The sequence below is a fragment of the Camelus dromedarius genome, chromosome 29 (genome assembly GCF_036321535.1).
Source record: "Camelus dromedarius isolate mCamDro1 chromosome 29, mCamDro1.pat, whole genome shotgun sequence".
NCBI lineage: Eukaryota > Metazoa > Chordata > Mammalia > Artiodactyla > Camelidae > Camelus > Camelus dromedarius.
Genome location: NC_087464.1, coordinates 10,859,837 through 10,883,554, shown reverse-complemented (window position 1 = coordinate 10,883,554; position 23,718 = coordinate 10,859,837). Strand labels below are relative to the sequence as shown.

The 23,718-nt window shown below is 43.5% G+C and overlaps 1 protein-coding gene across 4 annotated transcripts in view; it reads left to right on the top strand.

Annotated features, from left to right (window-relative positions):
• The window catches only part of MCTP2 (multiple C2 and transmembrane domain containing 2), a 197,459-nt gene that overhangs the window by 35,981 nt on the left and 137,760 nt on the right, over window positions 1–23,718 (top strand). For all 4 annotated transcript variants that reach the window (XM_064480545.1, XM_031440500.2, XM_031440501.2 and 1 more), the window contains exons 2-4: window positions 7,980–8,514; window positions 18,269–18,331; window positions 19,487–19,595. In XM_064480545.1, coding sequence (XP_064336615.1) covers window positions 8,047–8,514; window positions 18,269–18,331; window positions 19,487–19,595 — 640 coding nt within the window. In that variant the 5' untranslated portion in view covers window positions 7,980–8,046. The remainder of the gene's footprint in view (window positions 1–7,979; window positions 8,515–18,268; window positions 18,332–19,486; window positions 19,596–23,718) is intronic.

The window sequence follows — 23,718 nt, the reverse complement described above, 5'->3', positions numbered from 1 at the left end:
AGATGTGTGCCACACACAAAAACACAACATGTGAGAAATGTTTATAAATTCAGGTCACCAAAAGTTTTTATACATGAATCTTGGCACCTTAATATAAAATTAAAAAAAAAATAAACTAGATATTGGGTGAAAAGATTTACAACAAAACACACTAAGAAAGCATCATAATTAGAATGTTTAAAGTACTGTTGCAGATAAGTAAGAAAACACTCCAAAACTGTTCATCCCGCCAAAAATAATGGATCCTCTTTCACAGGTTCAGATTGGCAAATATTAAAAAATCATGCAATACTAGGTACTAGCAAATATGTTGCACAAGAACGTATTGGCTGACGTTGGGTGTATTAACAATACCTACTTTGAAGAACGATTTGGCTGTACCTCATTGGATACATATAACCCACAGCCTACAGACCAACAACTCAACTCTGAGATACGGTGTTCCTCAATGGGACCTTACTGGTAATTGGGGCGGGGTAGACCTTTCTTCTGGGGCATCATTCATGTCTCTGATTCACGCCCTCTGTGTGTGAGTTACGCCCCCTACCATAGTCATTCAGACAACCAAACATTCCTCAGACACTTCGAATCACTTCTAATGGGGCAGTCCCTGGCTGATTGAAAAACTCGGGGAGGAACTGCCATAGGCTTCAGAAGACACGTCTAAGAACCTCCTTTAAAGCTCTGTTTAATTCTGTTTGTCGTAGTAAAATGTAGTAAGCATCTTAAGTATCTGTCTGCAGGAAAAGTAATAAATTACAGTATCTTCTGACAATGGAATATTACACAAATGTGAAAATGACTAATGAAGGACAGTCTCCGTTAGATAAGGGGAGGGGCGATTATTTCTGCTACAAGCACAATTAAATATACCCAGGTGTACAGATTAAGCCCGCCCTGTCAGAATACCTGAACTTCATTTACATTTATCTTTCCCCACAAGATAAACATATGCCCTCAGATTTTTACTTTTACTGAAGTTAGTTTAGATTTTTCTTTTTTTTCTCCCCCTGTTTTAACAGAATGTGATAGGAAATTTCCTTTTTATCTTGATGGTTAACCGAGAAGATACCTCAGTAATGACGCATTCTGACTCATAATAACTACTTGCTGCTCTGCCCTTTGAACTGATATTCAGATTGTGAAAAGAAGCCCCTTTCAGCCCATTTACAGTAAAGGAGAATTTTGAGAAGCACAATAGGAGTCGGTGCTACTGAGTAACTCTAATGCACACAATGATAATGCATGCCGTTGTCATTCTCAGAGCCTCTTTCCTTCCTTGTGTTTCTCATTTAGATAGTGGTTGTGGTCCAGGTTCCATCAGGAACTTTTGAGCTGACGTTTAAAAGGTTTGGTTCTTTTTTTCCATTTGGCCAATTGCTAGCAGCCAGCTGGGGAGGATGTCTGGGTTAAAACCATAATAATTGAAACTTCCATTAGGCTCTTGGGCTTGGGGCTGTTTCCTGTAAATACCTTGTCCTGCCTTTAGTGGTTTGAAAAAGCAGAGTACTTATTTTTGTTCAATAAATGAAAACTAAAGTTTAGCAGGTAGGGTAGCATAGGTATCTTGTTTTGCAAAGAGATTCTGCTGCTAGTGCTGAAGGTTTGCAGAGTGTGGGTTGTATTTTAACTTGTAGCCCCTTTGGGTGTTGATGACAATAACCTATGAACTTATGTCATTGTAGGAAATGGAACAAGTATGTGTAAGTTTGTTTTTACATATCCTTTGAGATGAAGAAAACTCGGTATATTTTAATACTGAGATAGTTGGATTTATCTCACCAGTCTTTTCTTCAAACCTTAGATTTATTCTTTCTTTAAGTTGCCATTATTCTGAAGAATGCATTGTTGATTGGAGGGATGACATTTTCAAGCATCAAAGAGACCACAGTCCAACAGTGTATTGGCTTTATGTACAGCCTTGAGAGCTATGATTTTTTTTTTCCTAGACACATATCTTTTATGTTTCTATATTTGCAGTACTGTTCACTTCATACTGTACTTGTACACTTGGGGAAATTGGTCACAATGCTTTTGCAAAACTTATTAAAAGAGTTCTGATTCCAGGTAAAATTTAATAAAACCACTCCAACCTTTTATTTTCCCTGTGAACAGTGAAGTGAAACCTGCATAAAATGCCTGCTGAAGGAGGTCTCTGGAAAGTAAATATCAACATGTGGATCAGGGGAGAATGCTAGACCGAAATACCACTGAAGTAGAGATGTGCTTACAGTTTTTTTCTTTGCTAATCCCCCAGCTTGAATTCAGTGCCGTCCAAAATCAAGAAGTCAGTATTGGGACACAGAGATTCAAGAGACATTTCTAGTTCTGGTTCAAGGAGCAGAAGGGGAAGCCCTAAAGCTCAGAGAGAAGGGAGAAAATCTCCCATCTTTTTCATCTCCTTTCTCTTGGTTTTGTCATGCCCCACTTCCCAGCAATCTTGTGGCAGGCAGTAGCAGCAAAAACAACTGGCAATGGGAAACTGCAGGAGCCAAAACAATGAGTTAGGGGAACATCCTTTCTATTTGGCAAAGCTGTAGTTCTTAGAGGCAGGGCTAAACCATTGCTTGCTAGCTTTTTTTTTTTTTTCCCTTTAATTTCTCTTGATCCTCCCACTACTCTGGTGCCATCATAGAAGTGGATTGTTGCTGATTGGAGGAGTGAAAAGGAGAGTTTCAGGATACCTAGCAAGTGTCAGAGGACACAGCTGAGAAGGAGGGGCTCAGGAAATGATCCCGTGAAGCTGTTTGTGAACTCCTGGATTCACCAGTATCTGCACGTGCTTGGATCTGATACTTGGTTGGCATACCAAGGGCTTTGAGGATGGAATTAGTAAATAGAACTTCACCCGAATCCCAGACTGATCTCCAAGTGGTGCACACCCAGTGCAGATCTGAATGGCCCTGCATAGCTTTTGAAAATGGAAGTGATGTTGGAACCACAACCCATAGAAAATGGGTTGGAATTAATGACCAGAAGCTAACCAAATCAACTGCATGATAAAACAGTAATATCAACATTTACCGTAGTTTTAAATAAGGCACAGGATTTTTTAATAAAACATTGAAGATGTTCAGGATACAATCCATATTGACATATGAAGAACTACAAACATCTCAAATCATAGGAAAAGACAATTAACAGATGACAATGAAAAGATGAGTTTAAAACAACTGTTATGAAAATACTCAAATGAATCATCTTGAATCCTGAAATAAAATTTAGAATAGGAACCATTAGTAAAGAAATAGGAAATATGAAGTAGATCTAAGAGGAAATTTTAGAATTAAAAAAATACAGTAGCCTCTCTTTCTTGTCCATTCCCCCTGTGAAAAAAAACAAAAAAACAAAACAACCCAAACACACCTCACTATATGGATTCCAGAACAGAATGGAGATGACAGAAGAAAGAATAAACAGACTTGAAAAGCAAATCAATAGAAATTATCCAGAAAGGGAAAAGATTGAAATATATTGAAGAGACCCTGGAACTATTGGAATATAACAAAAGAGGCATAATGTCTGCATGCTTGGAGGCCCAGAAGGAAAGAAGAAAGATTGTGGCTGAAAAATATTCCAAGAAATAATAGCTGAAAACTTTCCAAGTTTGGCAAAAGAAATAAAGCTGTAAATTCCAGAAGCTAAGCTAATTCCAAACAAGATAAATCCAAAGAAATATATACTCAGCAATATCAAAACTGCTGAAAACTAAAGACAAAGACAAAATCTTGAAAACAGTAAGAGAGAAGTGATACCTTACCTATAGGAGAAGAGTGATTCAAATGATTAACATTTCTCATCAAATCATGGAGGGCAGAAAGAAATATCACATTGTTTTTAAAGTGCTGGAATAAAAGTGCAAAACCCAATATCCAGTGGAAACATCCTTAAAAGTGAAATGAAGATATTCTCAGATGAGGGAAAACCAAGAGAATTTGGAGTCAGCAGACATGCTATAATATTACTAGCAAAGGAAATTCCTTAGACGAATGGTAAACAATACCAGAATGAAATTTGGAATATCAAGAATGGAGGAAATGATAAATATAACAGACTTTTCTCTTCTTGAATTATAAAAAAAAAAGGTTTATCACTGAAATCAAAGTAAAACATTGTCTGATGGGAATTTTCAGTGTGTTTAGATGTAATATAGAAGACAGCTTATAAGGGGGGAAGATGAGGAAACTATATGGTGGTATGGAAGGCAAAATGATCTCCCTGTCCCCCACAAATATCCATATTTGAATCCCCAAGGCCTGTGAATATGTTACAATAAATGGCAAAAAAGACCCTTGTAGATGTGACTTTGACTATAAACCTTGAGATGGAAAGAGTATCCTTTATCGTCCTGGTGGACCCAATCGTATCACATGAGTCCTTGAAAGTGGAAGAGGAAGGCGGAGGAGTGGATCAGAGATGCCGTGTTGAGAAGGACTTTTCTGACTATCTCTAGCTTTAAAGCTGGAGAAGAGGGCCAGGGTGTGTGGGCGGCCTCTAGAAATTGCAAAAGGCCCTCAGCTGACAGCCAGCAAGAAAATGGGAGCTTTTGGGTCTGGACTGACCAAGAAACAGACTTTCCTCTAGAGCTTCCAGGAAATTATGCAGCCTCATGAATACCTTGATTTTAGCCTCCTGAGATGTGTATTGGACTCCTGACCTCCAGAATTGAAAAATAATAAATTTATTAAGGCACTAAGATTGTGGTTTTTTATGAGAGCAGCAATAGAAAACAAATGCATGTGGTTCGGTTTCTCTTTTGGAGTGCTGGATTATTGATTCTAAGTAGAGGATAGAACGTTAACTCTGCATGCTGTAACCCCTAGGTCAACCACTAAAAGTATACAGAAAAAAATATAGTCAAAAATCACAATTAATATATTAAAATGGAATACTAAAAAATGTTTAAATAACCCTAAACAATGTACGACAGGAGAAACAGAAGAACAAATAGCAGAGGAAACAAATAGGAAACAATAAAATGCTAGACCTAAATACAAACATATCCATTATTACTTTAAGTGTAAATGGTCTAAGCAAACCAAATAAAAGATGGAGATTGTCAGATTGGATTTAAATATCAAGAAGACAAAACGGTTGTAAATGTGTACAAATAGCAAGAGCCCTTCAAAGCACAGAAGCAAAAGCTGACGTAACTAAAAGGAGGAATAGATAAATTCATACTTACAGTTGAAAAAAACCCAACACTCCTCTCTAAGTAACACAAGTAGTAGACAGAAAATCAGCAAGAATGTAAAAGAACTAACCTGTCAACTAACTAGATCTAATAGACATTTATATAACAATCCATTAAATGCACATTGACTAAAATATTTCTAAATGAATTTAGAAATAATCCCTTTGAGCATACTTACAAGTTATAATTGAATAATGTATTTGCGTCCTGCTAATATGAAATACAAGTTTATGTTTAGAATTACATTTTTTAAAGCAACAAAGAATTGTAAAATATTTTATATTTTTAAAGCCAGAATGACCCAATATGAAATAATTGAAATAATAATAATTTTAAAACCAGCTAATACTGTATTAAAAGTTTATTCTGTGTAAATAAGCACCTATTCTGTTCTAAGCACCTATTATTGGACAAATTCATTCAATGTTCACAAGACCCCTATGAGGTAGTTACGGTTAAACTTATGTGTAAAATAGAAATAATAAGGAGACACAGGGCTGTTAGGTAACCTGAGTAAGATAGCAAAATTTGGGATTATGATAGCATTATCAATAATTATAAAAAATAGCTTTTCCTGACCACTTTCTCTGCATCAGACATTCAGACACTTTAACTTACGCTTTATCTCATTTTGTTGGTAAACTAGGTAATATCAACCCCATCGGACAGGTGAGGAAATTGAGGCTTAACGTGAGAGTACATCTAAGTAGAATAACGAAGCAGAATTCCAGCCTGTGGGGTCTGTCTCTAGAACCCAAGGTCTTCATCTCTGCTTTGCCTATGGAAGATCCCAGGTCCATCCTGGGACGCTGGTGGTCACCAGGCATGGACTGTAAAGTCACAGAGTCCTGACCTTCAGGAGGCAGTGACTTCCCATTGACTGAATATCCTGGGCTGCGTACAAGTGCATGGAGTCTTTGATTTTAGAAGATGCTTTTTTTGTTGTGGCTCTTGGCCTTTTTTGCCCTCAATTACTTGTGGCAATGTAAGGACAAGGCCGGCTTAGAGTGACTTGACCACACTGTGCTTTTCCATAGTGGGAAGATTTACTGTGAGGCACTCGACACATAGAGTAAGAGTGGTTTCTTCAAATTTGATTTCAATCTGATTCCTAATGAGTCTACCCTGTTATGTCTTAAATTACCCCCTTTCCTGCATAGCATTTACCGTAATGATTCTTATTTATTTGTGAAACATTCCTGTCTCTCACAGCCAGCTCTTTGTGGGAAAGATTTTCTCTCAATCTTTTATTCTTAAGCTGAAACTCTGAAGGTTGCTTTCCTTAAGATTCCCACGGTACACCTTTTGCCAATTCTTCTGATCTGGTGTATTGGAATAAGGACAGAACTCTCCCTTTGATAAATGCTTTTTTCTCTAGTCACTTTTGTTTTGATGTGAATTTTAAAGATACTGGATGGGATCCTAGTTGATATGAACATATATTTGTCCTTCGAAATGCACGTTTCACTCTGGAAAGGAAGGTTAAGTTTCAAGCAGGATTGGCAAACTACAGTTTGCTGCCCGTTTTTATATATAAAGTTTTTTGTTTGGAACACAGTCACACTCTTTCATTTAGGTCTTGTCTATGTTCCTTGGTGTCACAACAAAGCTGAGTAGTTTAAACCACCACCTGGCCCTCGAAGCCTACAGTATTTACTAACTGGCCTCGTACAGAAACTGTTTGCCGACTCTGGGTTTAGAGGCAGAGAAAGGCACTCCCTTAAACATCTTGCATTAGAAAATGCTATTGCTTTTCTAATAAGTGTCTTTTGCTCTGCTTTTTCTGGAGAGGAAATAAGAAAAAAGTCTTCCTTTTTTCTCTTTACTTTTTATTATTCTCCCAAAGTTTATACTAACTGACAAATGTTGGATATATTTAAGGTATGTAATGTGGTCAGTTTAATATGCATATATGTCATGAAAGGAGTACCATAATCGAGTTACTTAATATCTCCATCACCTCATATAGTTATATACCCCTTTTATTTGTATATGTGGTGAGAACACCTGAGATCTACTCTCTTAGCAAAGTTCAAGTATACATGGTGACTATAAAAATAAAAAAGACAAAGAGACTCGTGTTGGCAAGGGTGTGGAGAATAGGGAACTCTCACACTCTGTTGGTGGTATAGCTGTTATGGAAATTGGTATAGTTATTATGGAAAACGAATGGAGGTTCCTTAAAAAATTAAAAACCAGAACTAAGCTGGCTATCCCGTTTCTGGGGTATTTATCCAAAGGAAATGAGATCAGTATCTGCAAGAGATACCTGCCTGCCTTGTTCCCGGCAGCATTGTTCACAGTAGAAAAAATAGGAAAAAACCCTCAGTGTCCCCTGAGGGATGAATGGCTGAAGGAAATGTAGTATTTGTGCTTGAACAGTGGGATATTATTTAGCCATGAAAAGAGGGAAATCCTGCCATTTGCAGCAACATGGATGAACCTAGAGGGATGTTAACGCTGAATGAAATAAGCCAGACACAAAAAGCACTCTTCTTATGAAGCATTTTGTGTGTGTGTGTGTGTGTGTGTGTGTGTGTGTGAAACTCATAGTTTCGTTCATTGCTTTAGCTTTTCTGTAACTACTCTGGTTAAAACAAAAAACAAAAACTTGTAATTCATTTCCTTAATAATGCTTTTCCTGATGTTTGTAGACACTCCCAAACAAATGCTTCAATCTTGATCCCTTGTGAGGACTTGTGAGTCCTTCTTCCCACTTTGCTGTGCCCTGACCTGACTCCACTGAGAAGTTTCATGTTCTTTCTCCTTGTCCTCTGTTTCCTAGGGATCACTGAAGTCTCCCGTGGAGACGCGCCCTTTCCCAGAGTGACTTCTTTGCTCTCCAGGCAGCCATGGATCTGGATAAACCATCTGTCTGGGGCTCATTGAAGCAGCGGACCAAGCCTCTGTTTATCAACCTGAGCAAGAGGAAGGTGAAAAAGAACTCAAACAAACCACTGGACTTAAGGGCCAGGCATCACTTGGACCGCCGTGTCAGCCTCTCTGTCCCCGACCTCCTGGAGGCCGAGGCCTTGGCCCCTGAGGGGCTGCCTTACTCCGGGCCCCAGTCATCCTACACCTCGGTGCCCAGCAGCCTGTCCACTGCAGGGATCCTGCCCAAAAGCAGCAGTAGCTCCTTGAAACAGTCTGAGGATGAGTTGGACTGGGGCCAGGAAGAAGCCGGCCACCTCCACGTGGTGGAGATGGACTCGGAGGAGACCTACGCCTCTGCCACTGAGGACAGGAGGGCCTCCAGCAACGGCATCTTTGATCTGCTCCAGAAAACTCCCCTGGGAGAGGACACACCGGGAGAGCCGGAGGTGAGACCAGGGCTGAGCTCTTTCCTGTTTCTTTTTTTTTTTTTTTTTCAGCTGCTTCTTTTTAGATGCATTCAATACCCTTGGAATATTTGGTCAGAATTCACTTTTGTGGTTAGCTTGGATGGAGAGAATGTCATTTAGAAGAATTTAAATTAAGGTCATATTGATTACACACAATGTTCCCATTAGTTTTGGGGTTGACCTCTATGTATTTTAAAAGTATTACAAATAACCTTCCTAGAACACTTTAAGACATTAAAAGCCCTATTGGATGAGTTGTTTTTTTTTTTTTCCATCTCCTGGCAGAGAAATTAAGAGCATAACTTTTCCTCTAACTTTTTGCTGAAGTGTTTGTCTATTTCTGTCTGTCTCTCTGTCATCACCTGATCCTTCTCACAGACAGAAGTGCATATTCCTAAGGCATGTGTGCATGTGTGTCTCCCTTTGGCTGCTGGAGAGTTGGAACTTCCTCCTGCTTCACAAGTGTGTGCCTGCAGGAGTGACTGCTCCTGTGCCCCTGTGTGCCACTGACCTGCAGGCAGCTTCACGTGCGTTCTCAGAAAATTAAAAAAAAAAAAGAAAGCCAAACACTAAAGGAAACAAATTCTTAACGATTCAGGGATTTTGCAAAGCTTCAGTATTTCAGTAAAATAAAACAACCAAATATAAATATAAGAATTCTTATATTTCTAGCGTGAATTTAATTTAAATTCAGTCACCAGATTACCAAACTGATTTGGATGATCATTTTAAAAAAAAATTCTTCCATTAATGATACTGAAGTAGGTTTCAGTGTTGAGGTAATGGCTTAATTTTTCTATATTCCAGGTTAGTGTTACGATTGCCTAGAAAACTGGTTATTCAACTAGGATTTTTGGCTTTACTTTTAGAACCAAAGCTATTAATTATGCAGTGTATCTGGATTTCACTGGGGAATGGAATCTTGGATATTTGAAGGCCATATTCTTTTGGAAGCATTACTGTGTTAAGACACCATTAACCATTAAATGACTTAACTGTTTCATAACCATTAACATTTATGAAACCCTTTTTGTAACAGTTTTATGATTTTTACAGTTATTTGTAAATTTGAAAAATGCATTTCCACTAATCAAAATATAAATTAAGTGAATTATTAAGCGCAGTTCCTAATTCATAGTTCCGTGTGAAGGAGATAACATGTTAAATTATATGCTAACATTAATCTTTATCTTTTTGTGACTTATTAACTGACCAGAAAAAATGGAGTGAGCTTCTTGGTTTTGGTTGGCTAATAAACTGAAATTAGAATAAGTTTTTTTTTTTTTTTTTAAGTTAGTGCTGCTAAACTGTTTCACTGGCTATAAGCATTTCATGCCTGCTCTAACTCAGGCACCATAAAGGTTCTGATTGGAAATAAGAGATGGATAAGAATGTAACCCTGCCTTCAAGTTACAGTCTGTTGGGACACAGCTTTGCCCAGCATTAAGTGTAGCGTAAGAGGCAAACAGACATCCGGGCTGTCTGTGCAGAACATCCAAGCCTTTTCTCCTGGCAACTCAGTGGGTGGGGAAGATCATACTTGGGGACCAAGGGGCGTGTCATGTGTGAGGCAGTGTTGAATCTGGCACAGAGGATAAGGAGGAATTGACAGGTGAGGAAATATGACAAACACAGGCCTGAAGTGTGGATGGGGCCAGCCACGGTGGTGAGCATTTTGTTCTGTCTGGCACCGAGGCTCGCGGAGTTTCCTGACGTGATGTATGTCTGCGGCGGGTGGGCGGAGGTGGGCTGTGCTGAGCGCTGGTCGGTGACGACGGATGAATGGTTTACAGATGGACAGGGGATAGTGGTTACCTTCTCTTTTCCAGTTTAAATGCATGAATGCCTGGAATACACAGTCCTTTAAAAGTAGCGAAGAGAAGCAAATGATTATGTTCTTTTCCTGCCCTAAAAATAACTGACAGAGACTGGGATGGACTCTTCCTTCCATGGCCACTTAAGTGCCATCTGTCTGCTTGGTGACCTGTTTGCAGAGGGTGGAGAGACCGGGCTGCACTCCTCAGAGCACAAAGATCACTTGTGGTCAAATACACTGTTCCACCCCCCTATGTTGGGTGGGCTGCTCCCACTGACCAAGGATCTAGTTTGACACTCGGTACAGAGGTCAGCCCCTCCCTTGCTTAAGTTTTCCACCAGGCTGTATTAATTTGGGGGTGGATGTGACTGGGGGAGTCTCATTGCCTTTCCGCAGATCTTGCCCGTGTGAAGGGCATTGATGCGTGTTGTGTCTGAAGTTGACCTTCAAGCCACGGGCCACTGCTCAGTGCAGTGGGGCCATAAGAAATTCAATTTGGTTGGAGAAGGTGGTGGTATGAGGGCCCTGAGTGGTCCATGAGTTCTGAAGGAGTTCACAAATGTCAGATGAAATAGGAAGAAGCTAAAGTTAAGGAGACACAGAGGGAGAGCAGCTTATTTTTTCTTCTTTTCTTCTCGCCTTGCTGTCTTTTCTTACTTCCTTCTCCTGCCACCATTCCCCGCAGTAGTTATATTACAAAGTAATGTCTCCTGCCTTAGAGAATCAGTTAAGTATTTAGAAAATACAGAGAGTCACCCCAGAGTTGATGATGGAATAGAGATTAGACCCAGCACTGGAAAAAATGACAAACACTATGGGGCAGCCTGTGGTAGGTGCTGGAGAACCAGAAGATGCGGAGAGCGGTCCCTCCAAGTGTGTGGTCGGAAAGGCTTGAAGAGGATGCGTCGTGAGGTTAAGCCTCAGATAGGTGGAGGGTAAATCGCAGTGGTTAAAGTTCCTGTCCCCGAGGCTAGAAAAATAGAACATTCTTCGTTCACAAGTGCCCAGCAAAGACGCACAGCTCTGGGTATGGTTGTGTTTACCGATGTTACTAATTTTGTCGTTACCTTTTCAGCATGAAATCGAGGCCGAGGAAGTTTTATGACTTGCCTGATGTAATCCAGCTAGCAAGTGTTGGAGCCAGGATCTAAATACAGGACTGTTTGAATCCAAAGTCTGTGCACAAAACTCTGGGTACAACAGGGGTTTAGAAACGCATATCTACAATTTGGGAGAACTCAAGAGCAGGTGATCTAGAGAAAAGTTAATCATCAGAGAAAGACATCTGTTTTTCTGTGTCCACTGTGCCCTTTTAAATGCAGGGATAGTTATAGTGGCTTTAATGGGCTTATCATCATGGTTTATAGCTAAGAATCCTGAGTGGAAGGACTGCCACCCTCCCCACCCCCAGCCGTGTAACCCCACAGTGGGGAGCATCCTTCCCTAACGTGTTATCCAGCAGCTGGAGTTTTGAACAGCTGGCTTGGGTGCAAGCTGATGTGGATGAGGAGAGTGGTTTAGAGAAGTACCCTCTGGGGCATTTCCAGGAACTCTAGTGACCACAGAGAAACAAAATGACAGACCACAGAGGAGAGGAAACAAGCTACAACTTGCAGATGAAACAAGTACACCGCTTTCTCCACACTTAAATTACCTGGTCTTCACTATTTTTGTCTTATCTAAAAAATCGTTACTCAGCATAAATCGTGTCAGCGAGACGGGCCTGTAAGCCGTGTCCTGGGGTCCTTCGTGGGAATTGGCCCCTTTCTCCTTTTTTCCTCCCTCCTTCCCCATCCATTGAGTACCTACCATGTGCTGGTCCTGCTCTAAGGCACTAGGAACCCAGCAGTCAACAAAACAAACAAAAATCTGTTTCCTTAAGAGATCCTATTCTAAATGGTGGGAGGCCCCAGGGAGATTCAGAAAGCGATAGATTTAATGGAGCAAAATAAAAGCAGAGAAGGCACTGAGGAGCGCCGTGGCGCAGGTGTTACTGTTGTGAACACAGCGATCAGGAACTGTCTCTTCTGAGATGATAGCATTTACATAAAGACCTAATGAGGGGTGAGGCAGCAGGTTGTGCGTGTGTCTGTAGAAACGGCATCTCTGGAGGAGAGGGCAGCCAGGATGCAGGTTCTGGGGCGGGGGGGCGGGGAGTGTGCCTGGCGTGTTTCAGGAAGAGTGAGAAAGTGACGTGACTGGTGAGGGTGCGGGAGGCGTCGCAGTCCCTTCTGAGGCCGTACCCCGCAGGCGTTCCCACCCTGCTGGGAACTCTGCTGCCGGAACGACCACCCCGGGCCCTGGATGAGCAGATGCAGAGGAGCCCTGCGGGCTCGGGGCCGGGTTGCTCACAGCCAGGGCAGGATAGATGGATTCATAGCATGTGCGTGGCGCTTGTTCAACCTGCTGTGGACACTGGGAACAGCCGTCAGCAGGTTCGCCTCCGATGGGCAACTTGCAGGGTGTGGCACTGGTTGATAAACTGTGCGGAGAGGGGCGGATGGCAGTGTCCCGAGAGGTACCTTGATTGTGGATCTGTCACCGGAACGGTGTCTGAGGGGAAAGGATGGTCAGGATTAAGGAAGGGACTTGAGTTGCTGACCATTTTCTTTGAGTCGTTTTTTCCAGTCTTCCCAAACGCATCTCCTGTTCTCATAGTGATGAAAATAATAGAATAGCGACCCCGACCTACTGATTGGTAAGAACTCTGCTCAGTGCGATACAAATAAACATTATCTTGTTGGACCACATCTTTTGGGCTCCCTCCTTGAGCAAAGAATCTCGTACAGTGTCTGGCCCAGAGAAGCTACTCAGTAGTTACCTGTAAATCAATGATTTTTTTCCTTCCCTACCAACCTAAAAGGGAATATCTTTTTGCCCCTGTTAGGGTTGTTTGCAGGTTACGGACTTTAAGTAAATTTTTCAAGGACACAGAGCTAGGAAGTAGCAGAAGTGGGATTCAGGTCCAGGATTTTGTGCCTCCAGAGTGTTGTCTCCCACCGTGCAGAGCTGCCTGTCGGTGTGAGGCAAGGTGTCCTGGGTTCGGGTACTCCTGGTTCTGGGCACAGTTGTGGCGCAGTCAAGAGTGGACGCCCGCGGTGCCGGGGGAAGCGCTTCTCTTTGACAGCTGTTCAGTCTTTTACGCTCTGGCTCTCTATCTGTAAACGGGTAAATTGTAAATTACGAATAACAGCCCATGGACTTATAAGAAGTTAGTAGGAGTGCGTAGTTGGGAATTATAAAGTGCTAAGCTGGGCAAAGCGAAAGGGGCCACCATAATTCTTTTAAACTATCTCCTGCTAACAGTCATGAAAAGAAATTATGGAAGGTCAGTGGGCAAATCTTATTGAGCATGGTAAGAAAAGTTTATCACACCAGGGTTGGCACACGTTTTCTGTAACAGGCCAGGTAATCGATAAGTCCAGCTGTTTGAGCCACAAGATGCTCTCTGTTGCAACTATTCAGCCCTGGTGGTGTAGCATGAAATTAGCCTTAGAAAATATATAAATACAGACATAGGCAATATAGAAATGAATCGGCGGGGCTGTGTTTCAAAGTTTAAAACTTTCTCTGTAAAAATAAGTGGTAGGGTTTAGTCTGCTGGTCTGTATAGTGAATGTGTTGCGTACACACACACACACACACCTGACTTAGTATTTTGTGCATTAGGTGGTATTCTAGAGTAGTCGCTGTAAGAGAACGATCTTGGGGGTGGAGGAAAAATAAACGTGTATGTACCTTGCTCAGTAACCTAAAAAATTGTGTAAGAGTTGCACACGAGCAGACTCAGCCGTTTGGTAGACCCAGTTGTTCTGAACTGGCATTCTGATTTTGACCGCTAATTGCCTCGCGGGTTGTTTTGGTTTTGTCACTCCATCCAGGCATTGCTTCACAGTCTGTCTTGCCATCTGATCCCCTTGGCTCCTTCTGCTGCTTTCTTTGCCCCGTCGGTATCTGTGTCCATGGCTGCTCCCATCCTGAGTGTTTGTATGCTTAATAGCAGATGTGGGTTAAGTAATTAAGTAAAGATACATTGTGTATATCATTTGGTAAACTTAAAACACTTGAATATTTTCCGAAGACCATCTAAACGATCTTCTCAGCCAGCTTTGTACTCAGCTTCCCTGGATGTGGGTTTATGACTTCTTCCACTAAAAGTTTAAATAGCCAGTGATTGTTTACATCATTTATTATTTGACTTCCTGTGTGTTCTTCATGGTAAGATCCTTCAGACAGCCACGTGGGAGGTGTTATTTGTACAAGGTCACATTTAGTGTACACGAAAGAAAATGTTGTTTTTTCATATCAGTGTCCTGCTCTTAAGACCTTTGGTGGTGAGAAGAGGAGATTTTCCTTTTTGAAAAGTAATCGACCCATCCGTTCAGAATAATCTCCCCATTTTACTAAATTTGTAACCTTGCAGATTGGGGAGCCTCATCTAAAGAGAATTCAAAGTATGTATTACCTTTCCATAAATTTCACCTTAGCAAGATACAATGGAAATATCAATGCAAATTTGCTCTCATTAAAAAAAAAAACTCACCACTTTTGTGTGCATGCACATGCACACACAACACACAAACTCGAGTTATCTGAAAGATAATAGTGAGAGTTGTGTGAGAGAAGACAGCCTCATGCCAAGATGTTAACGCTGAGTTTCTGAATGTTTGTACATGACTAGAGAGTTATGTCATGTTAAGACGTTGATTTTGCAACATTGATGATATTCAAAATTATTTATCTTTTCGTGAGTGTGTCCTTGGAAACATTTGTTTAAAATGCTTAAGACCAGTGCTTAATGGATAAACAGACTATGTTGCACTCAATGGTGCAATACTATTCAGCAATTAAGGAAAGAACTGTTTATCCAGATGTTAACCTGAATTGATTTCAGAGGCAATGTGCTGAGCGAATGATGTCAGACAGTGTCAGAAGTCTGTATGCTGTCTGATTCCATTTATACTACATTCTGGGAAAAAAATGAAACTGTAGGAGGGGAACAGATCAGTGGCAGCCCTGAGTTAGGGATGGGGGACCCGTTTGACCACAGTGGGATGATACGCAGGGCCTTTTAGGGGTTGATAGCAGTGTTCTGTGTCCTGATGGTGGTGGGGGTTACTCAAATATCTGCAGAGGTTAAAATATCAAAGTATTTTGTGCACGTGTGAAAAAGCCAGTTTTACTGTGTGTTAACTTTTGAAAAATAAAATTGAGAAAGGAAAATGAGAGTGCTGGATTCTCCTTGTCGAGAACAACAACAAAATACTCTAATGATAACGGATACCAGGGATCCCCGATGAGAAGAATATTAATTGTGCATTTTAAAATGAAAACCTCTTTGCTGTGGTTTACTTGGTTTACAAAGAAGGTGTAAATAGTGCAGCTGGCCCTCGGTGAACCATCCTGTGGGCCCTATGCAGAGTGCAGGGGAAGATTCCAAGCGATGCGTCCCCCGCGGCTGTAACCCTGTCCTCCTGTGCTTCCGTTGCCTTTCTGCTCTTCTTTACTGTGATCGCTTCCCTTCCTTCGTGTGCACATACAGTGTGTGACAGTTACGGTGGCTGTGGGAGCCATTACTTTAAGTTCTGTGACTTTTCTGTGAGTAAAACCAGCGATAATGTTGAATTAATGTCATTCTTCACATTTAATTTCCACGTCGCGGTGAGTGGAAGACTTAACTGCGTATTTGAATAAAATCCCCGTGTCCATTTCTGACAGCGTGTAAATGATGGTGGTGGTGGTGTGGCGTCATCTTGTCACTTGATCAGTGTTCTCATTGAGAGCAGGGAGGCTAATTTCGGAGAGTGTATATGGTCTGCTGGTCTGAGGGGTGTGGCTCCGTAAGCACGTTCACTCTTGTGTTTGACAGTCGAGGATACTGGATCATTATGTTCCTCAGCTAATAACCAACACTTCATAAATTCTGACCCCAGCACTGAGTTTTGTGCAGTTGGTTCCATGAAGCACTGATTCATTTAATAAAACTGGAGACACTAACGGGGGTGTTCAGGTTATAGAAGATCAGACAGCAGATGGTACTCGTTGGTTCTGCACCTGAGAGCCTGGTGGGGCTGTTCTTGGTTTTATAAATCAGGCAGAAGAAGAATTGCTAAGCTTCCAGAAAACAGTCATGTAGCATGTAATAGTGTAAAAGGCATTGGGAGGAATTGCTGGAAATTGCGAGAGCCGCGTAATGTTTGAGCATCAGCATAATGTGGACTTCAGGGGGTCCCGTCCACTCTCCTGGGTGTCTTTTTACACATAACAAAGTTAGGAGGTACCAGCCAGGAACCAGACAGGGAGGGGACCAGCAGAGTCCCGGCTGCCTCCTTCCTTGTTGGCTTATCAGGTCGAGCCCATGTTGAGAGTGAGGGCTCTTTGCCCAGCTGAGCAGTGATGGTTCTTCCAGAGCCAGGGGGCTCCGGTGACTGAAGTGCTGGGGTCCTTAGACAAAGGACCCTTGGTCCTGCGTGAATTAACCTGAATTGAATGGAATGTATTCACAATCCAGAGACATTGGACCTGGAACTGGGAGAAAGAGGCAGATGTGATGGGAGATGTATGGATGCAAAGAACTATATTCAGGGTTTCTATTCTCCCTGGTGGTGGCGTGCAGGTCCCCACACTGACTTGTGATCAGGGCTCATTGCCTCCAAGCAGCGTTTCTTGATGTCGCTGTGTGCAGAAGGGGTGGACCTGAGAGCTCCTACTTGTCGGAAGCCCTTCCTCAGCCCTCTTGGGGCCTAAAGAAATGTTCTCCATCTCTGGAGACCCAGGTTCTCTTGCTGCCTGAGCTCCACTTGAGAGAGTGAGTCAGTGTCTTGGAAGGCAGCGTGCCTTCCATCCAGGTGGAGTCTCTGAGTTTGCCACGACCTCCCTGATTGTTGCTGTGGGTGGGAGGGACCAATGGCCACAGTGCTTCTCGTCCCCACCTTCGCCCCCCTCCGCCACAACTTCAGGGTCAGTTAAACAGCCTCTGCAGGCCTGCCACCTGTGTCTGCATTTACCCATAGCTTCAGAGTTACTCAGCCTTGTTTGGAGGAAGAAATCTCATGTTTTCCCACAGGAAATCAGCCCCGGCTAATGTGTCCAACAAACAGAAACACACCCCAGATGCTGGGAGACCATTTGCTGGTTTCCCGTCCTCTGTGCCCTTCCATGCTGGCAGCCATCCTCACCACGGAATCTTCAGAAAATCCCAGAGCTCCTCTGGACCTCGCATTCGTGCATATAAAACCTGATACGATGCAGATGTCTGTGTCCCAAACCCTGCCCCCTTCATTGCCCCATGGACTCATTTCCTGGGTGCCCGAGGCATGTTTAAAGTAGGAGCTGTAGACAACGCCCATCTGAGATCATTTGCTGAACGTTTGCATTTCTCCTTTTTGGTTGGTTCTTGTACAGTTGCTAGACTCATGAGGTTGTGGCTGGAGGAAGGTCTTTCTTATCACATTTGAAACATTTCCTACTTGACTGATAAGCTCGGGTCTCTGATACCTGATCTGCCCTTTTCTATCTGATGGCTGGGGTCCAGGCAGGCCCCCGACGGAGGGACCTGGCAGGATGGCCCTGCTACTCCCATGTCCTCTGCTGGGACAAAGCTGCTGGCATGCTAATGACTTGGATGAACTAGAGATGCCTCAGTGGCCCAGCAGGATCAGGCACGCCTTATCCACACTCTGATCTGTGACTAAGATGGTAGAGGCTGCAGCCAAATGGACTCCAGTGAGTCAACCTTCTGCCAAGACTTGCCACACACACCGGAAGGCAATCGGCTTGTGTGAAACTGGGCATGCAAATGGCAAATTCAAAGAGGGAGGAGACCCGATAAGGGCTATCTTTGCAGGTCGATATTCTTTTGCTTTCTTTACAGCAATTATTATTATTATTATTATTATTTTTTTTTCTTATTTACAGATGCTCTGTGGAAGTGGTGATCTGAATGCTTCTCTGACATCCGAACAGTTTGAAGAGCAATCTGTGAGTGACATTCCTGAAAAACAAACACTAAACTGTAAATATTTCTTAGCAAATGTTTGAATCTGTGTCTCTTTGCCCGCTTTCTTTCTAAAGGGTGCCGAATTGTATCCACCTGCAAAGACAGACTTTGCAAATTGTAGCTGGAAAAGATTAATTCAGTGTCCGTTGATTAGTCAGAGTGGAATAGATTCTTCTAAAAATACAAAGCAGCCATGAAATCGAGTGAGTGTGCAGGAGACAAAGCCATTTGGAAGTGCTTTGAAACAGGGGCTGAGAAACTTTCAAAAGAAGGCCGTCCAGAATGACTCAGCCTCGAGATCGATTAATTGAATGTCAAATAAGGGGACAATAAAATCATTTCATTTGTACTTCGTCTTTCAAAAGACGAAATTTTGCACTCTTCAAAACGTTCATTGGATTCGTTTAATAAATATTTGAAAATAGACTTGAATTTGGTATCATGGCCTGTGGGAGTTGATGTGTTCCTGAAGAGGGAAGTGAACTTGGGGGAAGGTAAGGGTGAAGTGTAGGAGATGCCTCCGTGGGGCACAGGGAATAAAAGAAAAACATGCAACAGGCAGGGGAGCACTAAACAGAGAGGAAGTGTGTCCCGCGTGGACACAGGGGAGGCTCCCTGTCGTATGGACGTGGTTCCGTAGGCAGTGGGCTGAGTCAGTCATGAAGTGCAGCGTTGCTATGACACGTGGAGGGGGGGGCGGTGCACCGGAATTGATGGAGGTGGGCGGGGCTCTGGGGGAAGAAGTGGGAGTCCTCATCCATAGGAGCTCGGAGGTGTGGACACCTGTTCTTGGGAGCTTGAACACAGCCGTTCTTCCGCGTGCCCCGCCGGAAGTTATGACATAAAGGGTCCTGCGGGACGTGGGCTTTAAGGGGATTTCACGTGTTGGCGTGCACCTTATCTGACTCTTCTTGGAAAGTTAATACTGCAAAGATATTATCATGAATTCTGATAGACTCCTGCTGGGGAGAAAGATCAGGACGTGTTAACAGAACAGTGTGACCACGTCCTCCACGTGGGTGGGAGTGGGGATGGCCCCTGAAGATGGGCCATGACAGGGGTCGCCCTTTTCCCTCCGACGTTCTGTTTCTTGGGCCCCAGACAACTGACCTGAACTGACCTCTCCATTTGTGCAGACTCTCAGGGAAGCCGGCGATGGCTTGAGCAGCCTGCCCAGCACCTTCGCCTACCTCCTCACCATCCACCTGAAGGAGGGCCGGAACCTGGTGATCCGGGATCGCTGCGGTAAGGCCGGGCTCCGCCGCGCTGGGGGTGGCCTGCACGCCTCCTCCTCTCAGCCCTCGTCTCCAACTTGTTAGTCAGCCTTTTCCACCTCAGCCTGGGTGGTGAGAGACTGGAACACGAATCTAAGCTTCTCCAGGTAGCAAGGTGAATGATGTAAACACGGGGCATCTTACCGTTCTCTTCTCCTGTTCCATTGACCATAATGATCAAATATGACTAATCAGAGTTGTGCTAGAATGAGATAAGATCGCCGTAAAGTACTTGATGGCTGGCATGTAACAGCTGCGAAAGAAAACACTTCCTTGATCCTGGTTTAATTATCCATGAGAAATCTGTGAATACATCCTTATTCTGAGTTATCAGATAAACACTTGGATGGAGGTGCCCTTTGAACCACCCTCCTTCCTGCCCTGAAATCCCACTGGGCTGCTCCCCTCCCTCAGGGTAACATCTGTTATCTGCATGTGATGGATCTGTTCACCTTTGCTACCTGTTTCTGTGCATTTATACCTACACACATTTCTTAATTAAAATGATATTTTAATACCGTATTCTGCAATATTAACTGAATATTCCATATTATTCTGTAGTAAGTTTTTTTTAACTTCACCACATGAATGAAAGATTTTCCTTGGGTTTCCATGTTACTATATCTCCTTTCTTTTAAATATTACGTGATATCCCATAGTACGATGTATTATTTATCTGCTTCTCTGCTGGTGATAGCGGGTTTTTCTTACTTTCTCAGCTGTATAAATGATGCTGTAATGAACATCCTGTGTGGTTCTGTGCACAGATAAGGACATACCTTAGATAAAAATAGCCTGTGTGTAAGAGGAGACAGTGAAGCGAGACCTCCTGGGCTCAAATCTCGTTTTTTCTGTGTATCTTTACTTGATTTAAAAAATATTCCTTGGGCTCTGTGACAGGTTTCTCATCTGTAAAGCAAGGACCATCATATTAACCTACCTTGCAGGCTCCTAGGAGGATTGACCGTAGTGCCTTATATAAAGAGTTTGGAAACTATGAGTTGGGTTTCTAGCACTTAATAATACTTCAGTTTAAAAAACAAAAGTGTTCAAAAGGTTTGCGATTATAGGGTTTGTGATTGAGGATCGGAAACGTTGTCACTTGGCCTGTCCAGAAATAAGGGGGCAACCTTTCCGAAACAGAGCTCCCCACCCTGGGTGGTGATGCTGCCGGCCGGGTGCTGGACGACGGCCTTCCCTGATATAAAGAGCACTGTGAACATTTTATCCAAATCTCTCGCTTCTCTGGCTCAGATACAGGGCTGGTTTGTGAAGCAGACTGTCAAGGTGGGATTTGCAGATTTTCTGGGGCTTTTGATGAAGCCTTTTACACTGGAAAGCTGCCAATTGCTCTTTGTGGAGAATCAGGCAGGACCCACGGCTTCTGAACAAGGCGCAGGTTTAGAGCTGGTGTCAGGAATGTAGTGTTAGGTAGTTGTCACCCAGAGCATCCTAGAATTCTTAGCTGTCAACTTTTCTATCCCTTGTACAGAATATGTAGATGGGTGTGTGTGTGTGTGTGTGTGTGTACGTACATTGAGTAAACCCAGCAAAACCCGCAGGTCAATGAAAAGAGCTGGAGTCCCCGAGTGACTAAGCAGTAGGTTAGTTCGCCATCATGAACATGCCCCTGTGTCCGTGAGTCAATATGGATATAAGAGCAGCGTCACGGGCACAGGGGCGGGGCACAGGGGCGGGGCACAGGGGCGGAGTCATGGGCACAGGGGCGGGGTCACGGGCACAGGGGCGGTGTCATGGGAGGCTGAGGGCTTTGATGAGGTCGCTCTGGAAGTGTGGCCACATGGGGCAGATTGCCCCTTATCGGTAGGTCATCTTCCCATTCTTCCAGGATGTCTCTTCGACTCTGCCGTACGTGGCCCTTCAGCTTTGACTCAGCGCAGGCCTGGCGAGCCCCCTGCTAATTAAGCAGCCTCGTTTTGAGGGGACGGGGAGGCGGCAGGACAATTTGGGTTGCTACGACGCTCTTGCTAGGACTGAGCCTTACCCAAATGCTGTAAAATGCCCAGGCATGGCCTTCCGCTCACCTTCCTGAGCCACCTCGGGCAGATAGACCGCAGCCCTCCCTCCTGTCCCTGCTCTGTCCCGGGCACCGGCCTATCGCCTGCCTGCCGGTCCCCTCTCCCCTCCGCCTCGTCATCTCATTTCCCTTTGCTCTTTCTACTCCTCCCTCATCCTAACTTCTTCCTTTTACTCCTTTATATTCTCCATTTCCTCCCCGCTCTTTTCTCTGGGAGTCTCTACAGGCTGTATTTTTTTTTTTAAATGTTTATTTATTATTGTATTGTTTCTTTTATTTTTGCAGCGGGAGGGGGGAGGTAATTAGGCTTATTTATTTTTATAGGAATTACTGGGGATTGGACCAGGACCTCATGCACGCTAAGAACGCGCTCTACCACTTGAGCTATACCCTCCCTCCTCACTGTATCGTTTTTGGCCAAATTAGACACACAGCTGTTTTATGTTCTCCGTCCAAGCCGTTGTCCGGTAGCTTGTGGGGGTCTGTAATTTTGAGATGGGTAAAGCAGAAGGAATGTGATACTGACCCATTCATTTTAAGTCCAACTGCTTCACAGTTTGGTTCGCGCGTGGAGGGAGTTGCACACTGGCTCAGTTTCCCAGAGAAAGGAACGCGGCTAAGAACATAACTTTGGTGTCCGGGGACTGGAGGTGCTAATGCCAGCAGCCCTGCTTTCTAGGCCTGGCATGAGCACCATTTGACATGGGCAGGCCTCTTGTCCTGGGAAAAATGCCCCATTCCAAGCAGAGCATTGGATGAAACCCTGGAGCATTAATTCCTGGAGAACAACAGCTCTTGCATTAAACCCTGTGTTTTTCCTCCACGTGAAGGCAGTTACAGTGTCCTGCTGTGAGATAGAGTACTAGGCTGCCGATGCCCTCTGGTGGCCACATGGCAGTATTGCAAAAGGGAAAGAAAATTCACTGCGGGAGTTCACTGTGACAGCCGCGGTGCGGACAAGTCACTTGAGCTGTGGGCCTGAGGGTGGAGAGTTCATGGTCCTCCTCTTGGTGTGAGTTTTAGACGATGAAAATTCACGACCCATTCATCCAGCAAACTGGATTGTCTAATCCCAGCCCCGGTAGACAGCTGTCCTGTGCTTTTCAAGCAGGGACAGCTTCATTTGCAGATTACAAGAAGAATGCATTGAAACAGTCATTTTCCTGTATGAAAGGAATAGTTTAGACAAAAATTGTAAAGACCTCCTACTAATGTGAAAAGTGGGCCAGGCTATTGCAATAGTGGTTTAATAAACCACTAACCAGCTACCGAAATGTTCCAATGTCCAGCACCTCTGATTGTGGTCTTGTTTGCCTCCTACTGTTTAGCAGGCTACTTTTGTAGATGGTACCATTTCAATACATTTCTTCTTTAACAGGGAAAGGGTACTCTTGTGTTAGACCTGGAGAGACATGTCCCCCTCATTGTAGCTGCGACTGGGGGACAGGTAGGGTGTTTCTGGCACTCCATGTGAGGTCCTGAGGAATAGCTGTGTGGTTATGGGGTGTTACGCGTGGGGTGCAGCGTTGGGGGGGGTTCATCCCTCTGCTTCTGGGTAGCTCTGGGGGCCTGGGCCAGCCCCGTCTCTTCTGTTTACCTGCTGTGGCCAGTAAAAATGACTTATGTGTGTGTGCCGGGAGTTGCAGTGTTGAGGGGCACTGGGTAAGAGTCATGGGCTCTGCGTGAAGATATCCAGTCCAGTACTCAGCACCCTAGGCTCTTGGCCAGCTGGACTCCAGCTTTTTTTTTTTTTTTTTTTGAGAAAATTGTTTTAAGTAACCATTGTTAACTCAGCAGCCATTTTCAAAAGAAAAGAACAAACATGCCCAAAACGGGGATTCCTATCAACCTTAGTAAGAACATCAAAATACTGAGGCAGGATGGTGTATATAGTGGGACAGCTATTTAAGGCACGCATGAGCCCTCACCAGTGATGTGATAAAAAGGAATCATCTTGTCATAAAGAAATTCCATCATCAAAAAAAAAAAAATAAAAGAGTCCTGGGCTCTGGGCACAGGCAATCTGAGCTTGAGTGGCAGCTCAGACACGGCATAG